Source organism: Setaria viridis, chromosome 9 (assembly GCF_005286985.2).
Source record: "Setaria viridis chromosome 9, Setaria_viridis_v4.0, whole genome shotgun sequence".
Taxonomy (NCBI): domain Eukaryota; kingdom Viridiplantae; phylum Streptophyta; class Magnoliopsida; order Poales; family Poaceae; genus Setaria; species Setaria viridis.
The window spans coordinates 17,507,511-17,521,093 of record NC_048271.2 but is presented as its reverse complement, the minus strand read 5'-3'; the positions used below and the strand labels follow the sequence as shown (position 1 = coordinate 17,521,093).

Genomic DNA, 13,583 nt, shown 5'->3' with positions numbered 1-13,583 from the left:
GCAACACCCTTGTCATAGAAGTCTAGTCTCTCCTCAACTTGTTTTGTTCAAAAATGGATGTATTCAACTCTGGAATCCAAAGAAAAATAACAGTTAGGAGTCTCAGAGTAGGGTGTCAACATATGTAAAGTGTGCAAACAAATTCTGTAGCTGACCTGAATAACAATCAATACGTGAAGCAATGGAACACTTGTTGGCCAGGTATCGAGCCATTCAGCCCTTGTTCCTAGCTTATGCACGGCCAATGAATGATGAGTGGAATATAAGGTCATACTTTGGTGTATTTCCACGAGTTTTCAGAGCTCTACAATTGAAAAGAGAATAGCAAACTAAATGAGTTCAAAGGCATAAAGGGAAAAGTTTGAATATTTGCAACAATAATCAATTGTCTGGATCCAAGTATCTTGAAATCAATAAGAGGCTAAAAAATACACAAACAACTCCTGAAGTACCTGAAAGTGCCTTTTCAGCACCAAGTATCTAAAGAGTTGAAGCAGGGCACTTTTTCACTCCGGACTGCCAATCAACAGGAGAAGCAAGAGAGACGGATGGAGAGGGAATGGGCACAAGTGGTGGCCCCTCACGGATGAGGGAGACGGCGGATGATGGAGGATGGCAGCAGCGGACGACAGAGGACGGCGGTGGCTGACGATGAGCACGAGTGGTGGCGTCTCACGGACGAGGAAGACGGCGGCGGACGGAGCCGGACGACGGAGGACTGCAGCGGAAGATGACGAGCACGAGTGGTGGCCCCTCGCGGATGAGGACGATGGCGGCGGATGACGGAGGGCGGCGGTGGCGGTCGGCGGGCTCGACCACAAGTAGGTGGACCCCAGATGAGATGCAAGCAGCTCTTGTCGAGGAAAAAGAGCTAAGCCTTCCACCTGGGAGCTAACCGTCCAAGCTGCACGTGTTGATGCAGAGCTGAGAGTCTTTCTGTTGGATTCCTCGAGTGGACACGCGGTAGCAATTGGGGATGGGTCCGCACGGAATTCAAATCTTGGTTAGGGTTTATTATATTTTCTAAAAAATTACCCAACTATATATGCCATTATAAATTTACCCACATATGCCATTAGAATATTTCACAATAATACCGATGGGTAATATTTTATAAAATATAATAGATCGATGTCTATAATTATTAGAGTCTACACAATTGATGCCTAAATATTTTTTAATTTTGTGAGAATGTTTAGCGCGCTTGTGAAAATTAATGCACAGTCTCCAATTTTTAAAAAGTAAGGGCACATATCTTACTATCAAAATTGTTCTCTTGAACTCTCTCTCATTTGTTAAATATGATAACACAATACTTATATAAATATATAATTATTATCTTCAATCAATTGTGATAGACTTTAGTTTTTGATAAACTTTAGTTAGTAAAAACTGCACAACATTTTCTCCACATTCATAATCTTTCTTTTTTTCACTTTGCATTGCAGGTATGCACTTGAATTTATTTAATGAATTTTAAATTTGAACTATATTTTAACATGAAAATCTATATTCTTATCGTTTCCTTTATGTATTAATAAATGGCGACACACATCATGTGTATCTACCTTAATTATTATTTTCTATATCAATAGTGTAAGAATAGATAATTTAAAATCATATATTGACATACCTCTGGGTATATTTTTAGTGAATGTGATTTTGATTCAAATTTTCAATAATGGTATATGAGGATGATTTAGATAAAATTATTTTTTTATTATGTTAGTGGTAAGCAATTTAGATGGAAATTTAAGGGGTTATTTTAAATTATTTTTTATAATGGGATAGGTGGGTAATTTAGATGAAGATTAGGGGGTTCCTTTAGTTTATTTTATATAGTGGCAGATGTGGGTAATTTAGATATAGATTTAGTGGTTACTCTAAACTACTTTCATAATAGTAAAGGTGGGTAATTTTTTAGAAAATATAATAGATCCGATGATTGAGTCTAGCGAATTGGTGGTTAGATGTTTTGTTTTTTTAAGAAAATTTCTAGAATTTCTCTTTTTTCCTAGGATTAATCTCCAATTAATAATAGTAAGATAGGAGAACAAATGGTACACATGAATGTTAGTATGTTTTGGTTTCTGTACGTTACAGGTTACTCCATCTGTACATTCTGTGTACCCATTTCTACCATCCCAGACGCCACAGACGCCGCCGCCTCGCACCTAGCTCCTCGTCTCGTCTCCTCTGCCACCTTCGCCACGACACCTTCCAAGGCGACGTCGAACGCGTCCCTCACCGTGCCCAGCCTACCCCTCGGGTCGGGTACACCAGCCTCGGCACGAGCCTGACCACCTCCTCCCGCATCCTCTCGACCTCTCCACCTCCGCGCGCGGTATCCTCCTCAGCGCCGCCTCCACGCTCGCGTTCCCACCGCCGGCCCGCACGTCGTCCTCCGGTACGAGCACCGAGTACGCGGCAACGTCACCGGGAGGTGCCACCGGTACTGCAGGCGCGCCGACGCGCCGTGGAAGAACACGGGGATGCACCCGGCGACCATCGCGTCGAACGCCGACCGCCGCGTGTACGAGTCCCCCGGCGGCTGGAGGCAGGGCCGGCCCTTGGGGGGGGGGCAGGGGGGGCGGCTGCCCTGGGCCGCCAAACCACCAGGGGCCCCACCAGGTGTCAGGTTAGGTAGCAGGACTGCAGGAGGACCAGGTACTCGAGAGCAGGAGGTCCAGGTATTTTGGCCTTTGGGCCGGCCGGGCGACGTAATCAGGATGTAATTAGCGATTCGGACGATAGGTCACCTATGTACGCACAGTAGATCGCACGCAATTAGGCAGTGCATCCTAGCCTCCTGGAGTCCTGGTACCGCAGCGCCGCCGCCGCACGCGGCACACCGCACTACCGCAGTGCCGGCCAGGGACGCCACCGCACGCGTGCTGCGCGCTTGTGCCCGCGCTCCCAGCGCATGCACGCGCGATCCTCGTCGTGACTCGTGCCGTCGTGCGCGTGTTGTTCCTGTTCGACTGCGTCAGCACAAAGGTACGCTGCTCGATTACCAATTCCCCAATTCTCCATATCATTAATTATTAATTCACAAGTTATTTAATCTCAACTGATTTATAACTATTGTATATTTATAATAATTTCAGCACAGTGGGAATTGGGATATCATGTCGTCTAGAAAATATGAATCAGGCTGCGAGAAAAGGAAAAAGAAAAGACGTGTGGATGAGTTGATAGAATCACAGAGAGGAGCTATGGATAAATTTTGCAAGAGTTATCATGGCTCTAAGAGTAATACGGGCGCCTCGACGAACCCAGATGAGTTGGCAATAGTTGTTGCGGATGAACCAACTAATGGGAATCAGGAAGAAAATGTTAACATCAACGTCGATGATAACAATGTAAGTGACTCTCAGACCACAGTAAATGCATCAGGTGCACATGCACAGTCTGCTAATGTTGATGCGGAACCAATTTACACTTCAGATATTTATGATCCAAGAAATTGGGATAATCTTGATAATAAAGCAAGAGACATATTAGTCGAGAAAGGGCCTATAAGAGAAGAAAATATCAAATTTCCTCTAGATGCTGCCTCAAGACATTTTTCATATGCTCATTATTCTAGAAAATTAAGCAATGGAGAGGTACATGATAGAAAATGGTTAGTTTATTCAAAGCATGTTGACAAAGTTTTTTGTTTCTGCTGTAAGATCTTCAAGTCTAGCACTAGCAAGAGTCCTAGTTCCTTAGCAGGTGATGGATTAAGAAATTGGAAGCATATCAGTGAGAAGCTTAAAGAACATGAAAATAGTGTTGAGCATATTAGTAACATGAATAGTTGGAATGAATTAAGAGCTAGACTGCGGAAAAAGGAAACAATTGACAAAGAATTGCAGCAGCAAATCACAAAGGAGAAAGAACGGTTGAGGCAAGTTTTGTTAAGAATAATAGCCATTGTGAAATTTCTTGGTAAACGCAATTTGGCTTTCAGAGGAAGCAGTGAGCAGCTTTATAATGATTGTAATGGTAATTTCTTAGCTTGTGTTGAGATGATTGCAGAATTTGACTTGGTAATGCAAGACCACCTTAGACATATTCAGAACAAAGAAATTCATTATCATTATCTTAGTCACAAAATTCAGAATGAGTTGATCTCTCTTTTGGCTTCTGATATCGCAAGTTATATCATAAAGGTTGTTAAAGAGGCCAAGTATTTCTCTGTTATCCTAGATTGTACCCCTGATGTCAGTCATCAAGAACAAATGACTTTGTTAGTTCGATGTGTTAATTTGTCTGATGGCAAGATAAAAATTGAGGAGTACTTTTTGGGGTTCTTGAAGGTGGATGACACATCTGGTATGGGGCTTTTTAATGTATTGCTTGAATCTATGGAGTCCTTTGGCCTAAATATTAGTGACATAAGGGGTCAAGGATATGACAATGGTTCTAATATGAAAGGAAAATACAAAGGGGTAAAAACACGGTTACTTGATATCAATCCAAGAGCATTGTATCTGCCATGTGCGTGCCATAGTCTAAATCTTACTCTTTGTGATATGGCAAAATCTAGTGGGAAAGCTGTTTCATTTTTTGGAATTGTTTAACGCATATATGTGTTATTTGCTGGTTCTACGAAAAGATGGAATGTTTTGCTTAAACATGTTCCTAGTCTAATTGTGAAATCATTATCCAATACTCGTTGGGAGAGTCGAATCAAAAGTGTTACAGCAATAAGATATCAAGCTACTGAGTTAAGATCTGCTTTGTCTGAGTTACATCATGATTCTGACGTTGAACCTAAGGATAGAAGTGATGCAAAAAATTTATTTGATGCACTTGGCAGCTTTGAGTTTCTAATTGGTATGGTTATCTGGCATGATATTTTATTTGCTGTAAATAAAGTGAGCAAGAAGTTGCAATCACCAGCCATGTGCATTGACTCTACTTTGAAGCAAATACAAGGTATAATGCAATACTTTGAGAATTACAGAAATGAGGGGTTTTCTTCTAGTCTGATCATCGCCAAAGGTATTGCAACAGACATGGGTGTGGAGGCATCATTTCCTGAAAAACGTCGTGCTACGAGGAAGAAACAATTTGATGAAAGTAATTGCCAAGAAGAAATTCTTGAAGCTGAGAAGGCTTTTGAAGTTGAATATTTTTTTGTTTTGGTTGATATGGCACTCGCTTCTTTGAAGAACAGATTTGAAGAACTCATGATGTTTAAAGATATATTTGGATTTTTGATGAGCTCAAGCACTTTGAAGTCATTAAATGATAATGAACTTGAAGAATGTTGCATTAAATTTGCAGAAACCTTTTCTTTTGATGGTTCATCTGATGTTGAGGTATATAATCTTATTTCTGAATTGAAGATTATGAAATTCACTTTGCCAGATGACGTAATGTCTGCTATGGAGATTTTTGAGTATGTCAGAGATGTGGATTGTTATCCTAATGTCTCCATTGCTTACCGACTCTTATTTACTGTGCCTGTGACTGTCGCATCGGCTGAAAGAAGCTTTTCAAAGTTGAAGTTATTGAGGAACTATTTGAGGTCAACAATGACTCAGGAGAGGTTAAATGGTTTGGCAACATTATGCATCGAGAAGAAATTGTTGGATGAGATTGACATAAACTCTATCATAAGTGACTTTACATCGAGGAATGTTAGAAGAAACTTTTAAGGTAATATGTATAAATAATTTGATATGAATATTGCTTTTAGATACATTTAATTATGTATTGGTAATATTTTATATATATTTGTATAATATTTATATTAAAAGGCCCCAAATTTTACTTTCGCCCCGGGCCTCCCAAATCTTAGGACCGGCCCTGGCTGGAGGCAGAAGGTGGACCTCCGGAACAGCGCCGTGATGTTGCGAGGGTGTCAGCACTGCGACTGGCTGCTCCCGGCGGCGAACCGCAGCTGCCGGCACGCGGGTGACGCGGCGCACTGGACGATGACCTGCGACCGGACGGACAGCTGGTCGTCCGCCCGCGGAGAGCCGGCGAAGGACATGAGCCACCGGCGGCGGGAGCGGCGGATCCTGCGCTGCCAGCGCAGGACCTCGGCGTCCGTGCGCGGGTGGAAGGAGGTCGGGTACGGCACGGCCACGTCGTTGCCGGCGGCGCCGCCGGGGTTGGACGACTCCACGACGAGGACGGTCATGTTCCTGATCGCCGGGAGGAGGAGGAGGAGGTTGGTGCCCCTGCGTCGGAAGTCCCACGTCGTCCGCCCCGCCACGAGGAAATGGTCGCGGCCGCCCGACCTGCGCCACTCCGGCCGGCGCACGAGCCACCGCGCCAGGTCCAGCGAGGCGGCGTCCCGCGCCGCGTTGTCATCGTCTCCATCTCCGCCCCCGCAGTGCAGGGCGTAGTCGAAGCCGGCGTAGAACGGGACGAACACCGCGGCCGCCGCGGATGAGTCGTTGGTGAGGCACTCGTACCGGCGCATGCGGGCGTGGAAGATGGCGTCCAGCGCGAACTGGTGCGTGGCGTACCAGCCGTTGGCGCCCGTGAGCGCAGCGCCGTCTCCGGCGACGCCGTCGAGCGGCCTGCCGAGGCCGCCGTTGCTCACGTCGTTGCACATGTCGGGCCACCGGCGGCCGGCCGCGCCGCAGCCGCGGAGGATGTCCTCGTTGAATCGCGATGGCAGGTCGTGGATGTACACGTACCTGCCTCGGCACGGATCATCCCCACTGCTAGCAGTCTCGTGGTCCAAACCCGGCGCCGACGATGCGCACGCTTGTGAGGACGGTGAGGCGTAAGCAGAGTTCGAGGACCCAGAAAACGGCGGAAACGACCATGAGGAAGCGGAGGCGGGGAGTGACGGTGGAGCTGGACTTGTCCATAGCCTTCGTTGCTCGCCGGCGTTGGAGTGGCTCATCCGCTTAGCAATTTTTCATGACATCCAAAACACAATCATGGAGCTTTGTCGACCTTAATATCAGTTGGCAAACCTTGGTTTCTCCAGGTCAACTGGCTGGCAGCCAGTTCCTGTAACAGTTCATCGCAATCGAATCGAAATGCTGGTGCATCTTATCATTGATAGTTAGGAAAGAGTCGAGTAAGAAATTAAATAAATGAACAGCTTTTATCGAGCAACTCGTGCTGCTTGTTGATACACGAGTGATTTTTAGTCACATTTTTAAGGCGATTTTTGGTCTGACATGACACTAGCTGGAGGCTGGAGCACCACGGTGCGCGGCACGTCGTCCAGATTGATCTGGTTGTCCACAGGAGGATTCAGAGCATCCTTGTCGTAAAACGATTGGTGTGTCAACTACAGTAGTAGCTTGGTGCTTGATGGCTTGCTACGCATTTCGGCTCTGAATCATTTTGCTATTTCAGTTCAGGATCTGTTACACGCATGGTGATTCTTAATCCTGATTCATGAGTGGAAAGACGAGCTAGTAGCTTCATAGGTGCATAGTTGCTGTTGGTGCATGGCCAAACTAGAAGAAATATATGTTAGCATTGTTTTCATGTAGCATCCTTATCCCTGGGCTGCGTGCTTGCATTGTGCAGAGATGGGAGACAATTTCCTTCATATTGTTTAGCCCAAGATCACAATAGTAGCCCAATTACAATAGGCCCAACATCACTCTTGGCCCAATCTTGGTATGCCCACAAGGCTACAAACCATCTGCTTGTAATAACACAAACTTTTTCTCCTCACTAATACTACAAATGATCACAACTCTCTTCGACGTTCGAGAAAAAAACAATAAGAGCATGCTTGGAATGCAGGAATTTACATGAAGAAATAGCTCAATTCCACTAGAAACCAGGAGGGAAAAAATTCTCAACGTTCCAAACGACCCTAAATTCTTCACCAAACAATGTCACGCAAAATGGTGCAATGATGACGAACTAATTGAATAGGGGATCCCATTCGTGAGGGTCCTCAGCCTTCTGCCCTTCTCCCAACAACGGGTACTTCCAACTGTACCTCTCTATCTTCTCCTCCTCCGGTCGACCGTCCACGATGCCTCTCCTGAGCTTCGTCACCTTGCTGATCACGGCCGCCACGGCGATGTCGAACGCGTCCTTCACAGTCGTCTCGAGCCGCGACGTCGCGTCGCTGTAGGTCACCGACGGGATCAGGCCGACGACGGCGTCTCTCATCTTCCCGACCATTTCCGGCGGAATTTTCCGGAGCCTCTCCTCCACGCTCGCGTTCTTGCTGCGCACGTCCTCCTCGGGGATGTACACCGAGTAGTCGGTATGGCTCTTGGGCAGGTGCCAGCTGTACTGCACGTACGCCGAGGCGGGGTGGAAGAACACCGGGATGCAGCCGGCGAGCACGGCGTCGAAGGCGGGGCGGCTGGTGTCGGTGCCGGCCCGCGGCAGGAGGCAGAACGTCGAGCTCTGGAACAGCCTCATGACGCTCGCCGGCGACTCGCACTTGTTGTCCGGGCCCGTGGTGCTGCACTCCATGAGCGCGCAGGCCGGCGACTCCTTGCACTGGTCGACGAGGCGGCCCTCGATAGACTTGGCGTCGCCGGGCCGCGCCACGCCGGCGAAGGAGAAGAGGTGGGTGCGGTTGAGCGCGCGCACCCGGTCCTGCCAGAAGAAGAGGTCCTCGTCGCTCGCCGGGTGGAACGCCGTCGGGTAGGGGATGGCGACGTCGTTGAGGTGCCACGGGCTGGCCTCCACGACTAGCGCCGTCATGTTTTGTGCGGCGGGGAGGTTGAGGAGCTTGCTCCCCCACTCGGCCTGGCCGTCGGCCTTCCGCCGGAAGTCCCATGTGGTGCGGCCGGCGACGAAGAAGTGGTCGCGGCCGCCCATGGCGCGCCACTCGGGGCGCCCGGCGATGTGGTGCGCCAGGTCCAGCGCCAGCTCGTCCCGCGCGGAGACGTTGTTTCCCCAGAGGTGCCGCGCGACGTCGAGGCCGGCGTAGAACGGCACGAAGACGGCGGCGGCGAGGGAAGGGTCGTCGGTGAGGCACTCGTACCGCTTGATCCGCTCGTGGAAGATGATGTCCAGCGCGTGCTCGTCGGTGTCGTACCAGCCGGCGCCTGTGCCCTGGAACGCGCCCTTGCCGCCGCGGAGCAGCGGGCCGAAGCCGCCGTTGGTCGTGTACCTGCACATGTCCGTCCACGGCGAGAGCTTGTCGCAGTGCTGGACCATGTCCTTGTTAAAGCGGGCCAGCAGCTCCTGCACGTAGATGTACTGCCCGCCGCACAGGTCGTTCTTGTTGTCCGCCGACGCCAGGGCGCGGGCGAAGGGGCGGCCGCCGTACTTGCTGCCGCGAGGCGGCGAGGGCGAGTGCTTCTCCTTCGACGACGTCGTCTTGCCTCCATTGTCAGACGCAGCCGGTTCCGACGCCGAAGGCTTCCACGACGCGTCATCGCCGGCGTCCACAGGAGCCGATGGGGAGTGATCGGAGACCGACGGCTCGCGCCGAGCGATCGGAACTATCTTCCGATCTTGACGCACCGACGGCGGCGGTGGCGGAGCGTGCACGGCCTCAATGCGCACCACGCCGGCGTTGCCGCCACGGCCAAGGCCGGCGGCGTAGCAGTGGCGCGCGAGGATGGAGACGGTGGCGGCGAGCGCGAAGAGGAAGCAGAGCCGGGAGCAGCGGATCCGGCCCTTGTCGTACTTGTCCATCTTGTCCTCCGCCTCCTCCTCCTTCTCCACCGCCCGCTTGCCGCCGCTGCCGTCGCCCGCCGGCGCCGACAGCGGCAGGTCGCCCGCGTTGTGCCGCTTCATGCCGCCTCACCCTGACGGCAGACCTGTAGGTGGCGCGACGTCGAGCCGGGGCACTGGCACTGGCAGGTCAGTGGAGCGACCCGCGGGAGCTGGCTGAGGCTCGCGAGGGATCCGAGGTGGCGGTGTTTGAAGCGCGCGCAGGGGGAGAGGGCGGGCGTGAAAAGCCGAGCGCGCCCGCGTCGGGCGAATCAAATCGCTGCTAGTGGCAGCGATCAGCTCGCAGCTGGTCACTGCCACTGACACGGAAACTGCGGGGATCTCAAAAGTGAATCAGCTTCACAGTAATCTCCGAGCGTGACAAAGCGTGGCTGGCTTGCCTGGGGATGGATGCCGGAGTGCTAAAGGCAAGGTGCCCGTTCACGTGCGAGCGAGAGCAGAGTAATCGAAAGTCAGCTCGTCAGCCATGTCAACGGGATGCGTCCGGGCAGTATGTGGAGACAGGGAGTTAATGGCCGGCGTGGTTACTGTTGACCAGGCTCGATTAAGGTCACATGAACTCTGGCTCATTCATTGGCATTGGCATTGGCTTATCCGTGTTTCTTTGTCTTCGGCCGGCAGTACTGTTTCTACCAGTTTCTTTGCTTCGAGGGCAATGGGTGGACTGTTTGTTTGTTTCACCCTCTAATCGTGGAGCCTGACTCACGCGCGATAGATGTCTGAGCCATCTGACACGATGTCACGATGGGTAGACCATGATTAAACCGATGATCAGGCCAGTTACGTACTCATGAACGGGGTTGACTGAAATCTGCACCTTCAAATTTGCTTGAATATAACAATGCTTCGAAAGGCGCGTGATAGGTGATATCGTAGATGGTTAACATGGTTTTATGTAAACTCGGTCAAATTAAACATTTGACTTAGGGCCCCTCTGGAGGAAAAGTAGAGGAATTATAAAGGAATTATAGGATTTTTCCGTATGAGAGCTTTTGGAACAAAGGCCAATTCCTTCGAAATTCTTATGGAATAGGCTCTTCCATGGGGATTTTGAAGGAAAATAAGCATGAGGTCCAACCTCATATTTTCTTTCTTTTGTGTCTTAGGATTCCTCAGTTTTTCCCTTGCCTCATCTAGGTAGAGCTCTGTCAAATAGTTTTTCAGGAAAAAGTGATTCTGTGTTGATTTAGTGAAGTGATTTTTCTGAAATGAACCGGAAGTTGAAAAAACTAACTTCTCCTGATTTACTTCTTGCATGGAAAACCTTTATCCATAAAGTTTATAGAGAATCACAAAGAATCGCTTCAGTCATAAAATCACTTCTTTCAGAGAATTAGCTGCCATAAAGAATCATAATCAGATGAATCCCTACCAAACAGGCCCTAAGTTGGCATCAACAGCTGATTCATCCGGAGCTACCCACCTGTGCAACGCTGGATCAGTTAGTGTTACGTAGATTTGTAGCTCGAAGTTGCAATGACTAGTTTTTTGGTTGGAGCTATAAATATACTAATTGCCTAGCTATTTGAAGAGTGTTAGAGCTTGAAGAAGCTATAGACTTGGTTTTCATATACACGCAATTGCTTTATCTCCACCAAAGTGATCAAGGCAATTAGCAACAAGGATTTGGATTTGATTAGTGCTAGTTTAGGTCTATTAGCGTGTTGCTTTAGGGATTAGCCTAGAGTTAAGGTGAGATTGGCACACCTCTTTGCAATCAATGGTTGTGCGCACTAAGCATTGTAAATCCAAGACTTGCAAGTCTTGCAAGATTCTCCAACCATATTTGTGGAGTGGCTTCTGGTAGTTGTGAAAAAGGAGAGGCACTTGATAATTTACTAAAGCTCTACCTATGCACGGAGTTACTCGACCAGCAGCTTGGCCTGGGGTCCGCCCCAAGCGACAAAAGTGAGTGGCGGCCCACAGCGCTGCTACAGTGAACAGAACAGTAGAATAGTGCTAAGTTACGCTGCATGCTGAGATGTTGAGCGGCGGCCTATGCTGTCCCTCCTTGTACGCTGGGTTTGCCCCCGGCCTCCAACGAGAATCATGGAAAAATTCTCTAGTACATCGATAAAAAGTTGTGTGCGGAGTTTGTATTCTCTACCTCAATTATCTTCCACATTTCTTATTGCAATTTACGTTCCACATTTACTTGTTATTAGTGGTGGATGACGCTAAAGGTGTTTGATGCAACCAATTAAACGGGAGACCAATATACTGGAATGATCAGGCCTTAAGCTGGAGTTATGTTCTTTGTCGGGTAAAGCATGTTTGATCTAGATGTTCCTATCTCATAAGTAAGAAGCTCCAAGTTCGACCAGGTTTGGTTGTCAAGAGGATGCTTATAAATGTACGACAATCCATGTATGAGTTTACATATCCTTTCCACCAACGCGTAACTATTATATTGTTTTTTATTCCAAACAAAGCTCAAACAAAGTCCATCATGCAGTAGGGAAGAATAATGTGGTAGAACATGCTTTATTTATCCATCATGGTAGAACTACTCCGGATAGAATTCCACCAAATATCAAAGCTCCAAACCATTTATTGGACACAAACCTGCAAGGCATGAACACACAAAGTTTTAGCACTAGTATGATAACAATCATAAAAAATACCAATGTTCTAAATGTCCTCAAACAACGTAATTAATCTTCAATGCAGGAGAGCACATACATCTTGTTGCAATCTGAGCGGCTTGATAAGTTGACAGCCGTAATCTGCCATGCTAACTGTGCAGCTGAAGCTATCAGGAAAGGATAGTAGGACCATGCTGTCCAACAAGATCGAGGTATGCGGTCAATATAATGTAAAAACAAGTATTGTTATGTACTGGAGAAAAATATCAATGTGATGCTGAGCACGAACCAAGGTAAGCATTGTAGCCACTGAGTGCTAAGCTGCCAATGCATGCAACACCAAATGCACTAATACAGTACTTTGTCATATCTCCAAACAATAAGGCTGTGGACTTAACTCCTACTTTGATGTCATCTTCTTTGTCCTGAAATGTATTTGTGTATAGGAAATACAATCACAATAATGCTGCCAAAATTTGATTTTAGTATGGACAACTTACACATACGAGCACCACCACCAACATATTACATGTACATACCTGATGAGCGTATATTGTATCATATACCAGTGTCCAACATATTGCAGCAGTATACAGTGGAAGAATGATTGCAGAGTCTAGGTCTTCTTTAATAGCTGACCATCCCAATGCAACTCCACAGTTTATGGCCAAGCCAAGATAGGCTTGAGGCTGTCATATATATGTGGATCATTAAAAGCATGTGTTACTCCATGTAAACTGGAACAATATATGTAGGTATTTCAAACCTTTTAGTTTAATTTGATTTAATATACGTACCCAATATGTGACCCTCTTCATCAATGGGTAGGTGAAGACAGGAACAAGGAAAGATGCCCCTAGAATAATGCTACAAGAAAATGACAAAAATATAACATGTGAATATTATTGTAATCTATGCACCAAAAATATGCACACACATAATGCATGAAAATTGCTCTGGATTAATTTTTCAAACTGTGACATTTAGAAAGGACTTAGATAAACATAAATATTAGAAAAGGTTTATTATTTTTTTTTCAATTGTAACTGCAAAGAAGTTTCCTTATGTTACTGAAGGAAATATATATCCATCAGACAGCGTCTCGGGCCGATTTTCATGCATTATGTAGGAAATGTCTTTTTTTTTTCCGATGGCACTAAAGGGATCAGTATAATTTTTTTTATAGCGTACAAGAGATTATTTCTTCTTTAAGACCCTCCACACAAGCAATATGAAGCAAAGGAGATTAGATCTAAAGTACCTGTAGTTATTCAGTTGGAGAAGAAAGCCAAACCATAGTAGGACCTGGAATACAAGGAAGTACAATCCTTGCAAAGGGGTTAGAGCACCTGATGCCAAAGGCCTCTTTTTTGT

General features: G+C 47.4%; 2 protein-coding genes and 1 pseudogene across 2 annotated transcripts; all 3 read right to left on the bottom strand.

Moving 5' to 3' along the window:
• Positions 1 to 2,102: 2,102 nt before the first annotated feature.
• Positions 2,103 to 6,980, bottom strand: LOC117835377 (xyloglucan galactosyltransferase KATAMARI1 homolog; annotated as a pseudogene).
• Positions 6,981 to 7,502: 522 nt separating this feature from the next.
• LOC117837330 (xyloglucan galactosyltransferase KATAMARI1 homolog) lies at positions 7,503 to 10,053 on the bottom strand. The gene has a single exon (XM_034716937.2). The coding sequence runs from the start codon at positions 9,685 to 9,687 to the stop codon at positions 7,843 to 7,845; it is 1,845 nt and encodes a 614-aa protein (XP_034572828.1). The 5' UTR covers positions 9,688 to 10,053; the 3' UTR covers positions 7,503 to 7,842.
• Positions 10,054 to 12,278: 2,225 nt separating this feature from the next.
• On the bottom strand, positions 12,279 to 13,192 carry LOC117841016 (4-hydroxybenzoate polyprenyltransferase, mitochondrial). The gene is given in 4 exon segments (XM_072290442.1): positions 12,279 to 12,403; positions 12,499 to 12,898; positions 13,007 to 13,076; positions 13,185 to 13,192. Coding segments are annotated over 4 exon segments (603 nt in total).
• Between the last annotated feature and the right edge of the window lie 391 nt (positions 13,193 to 13,583).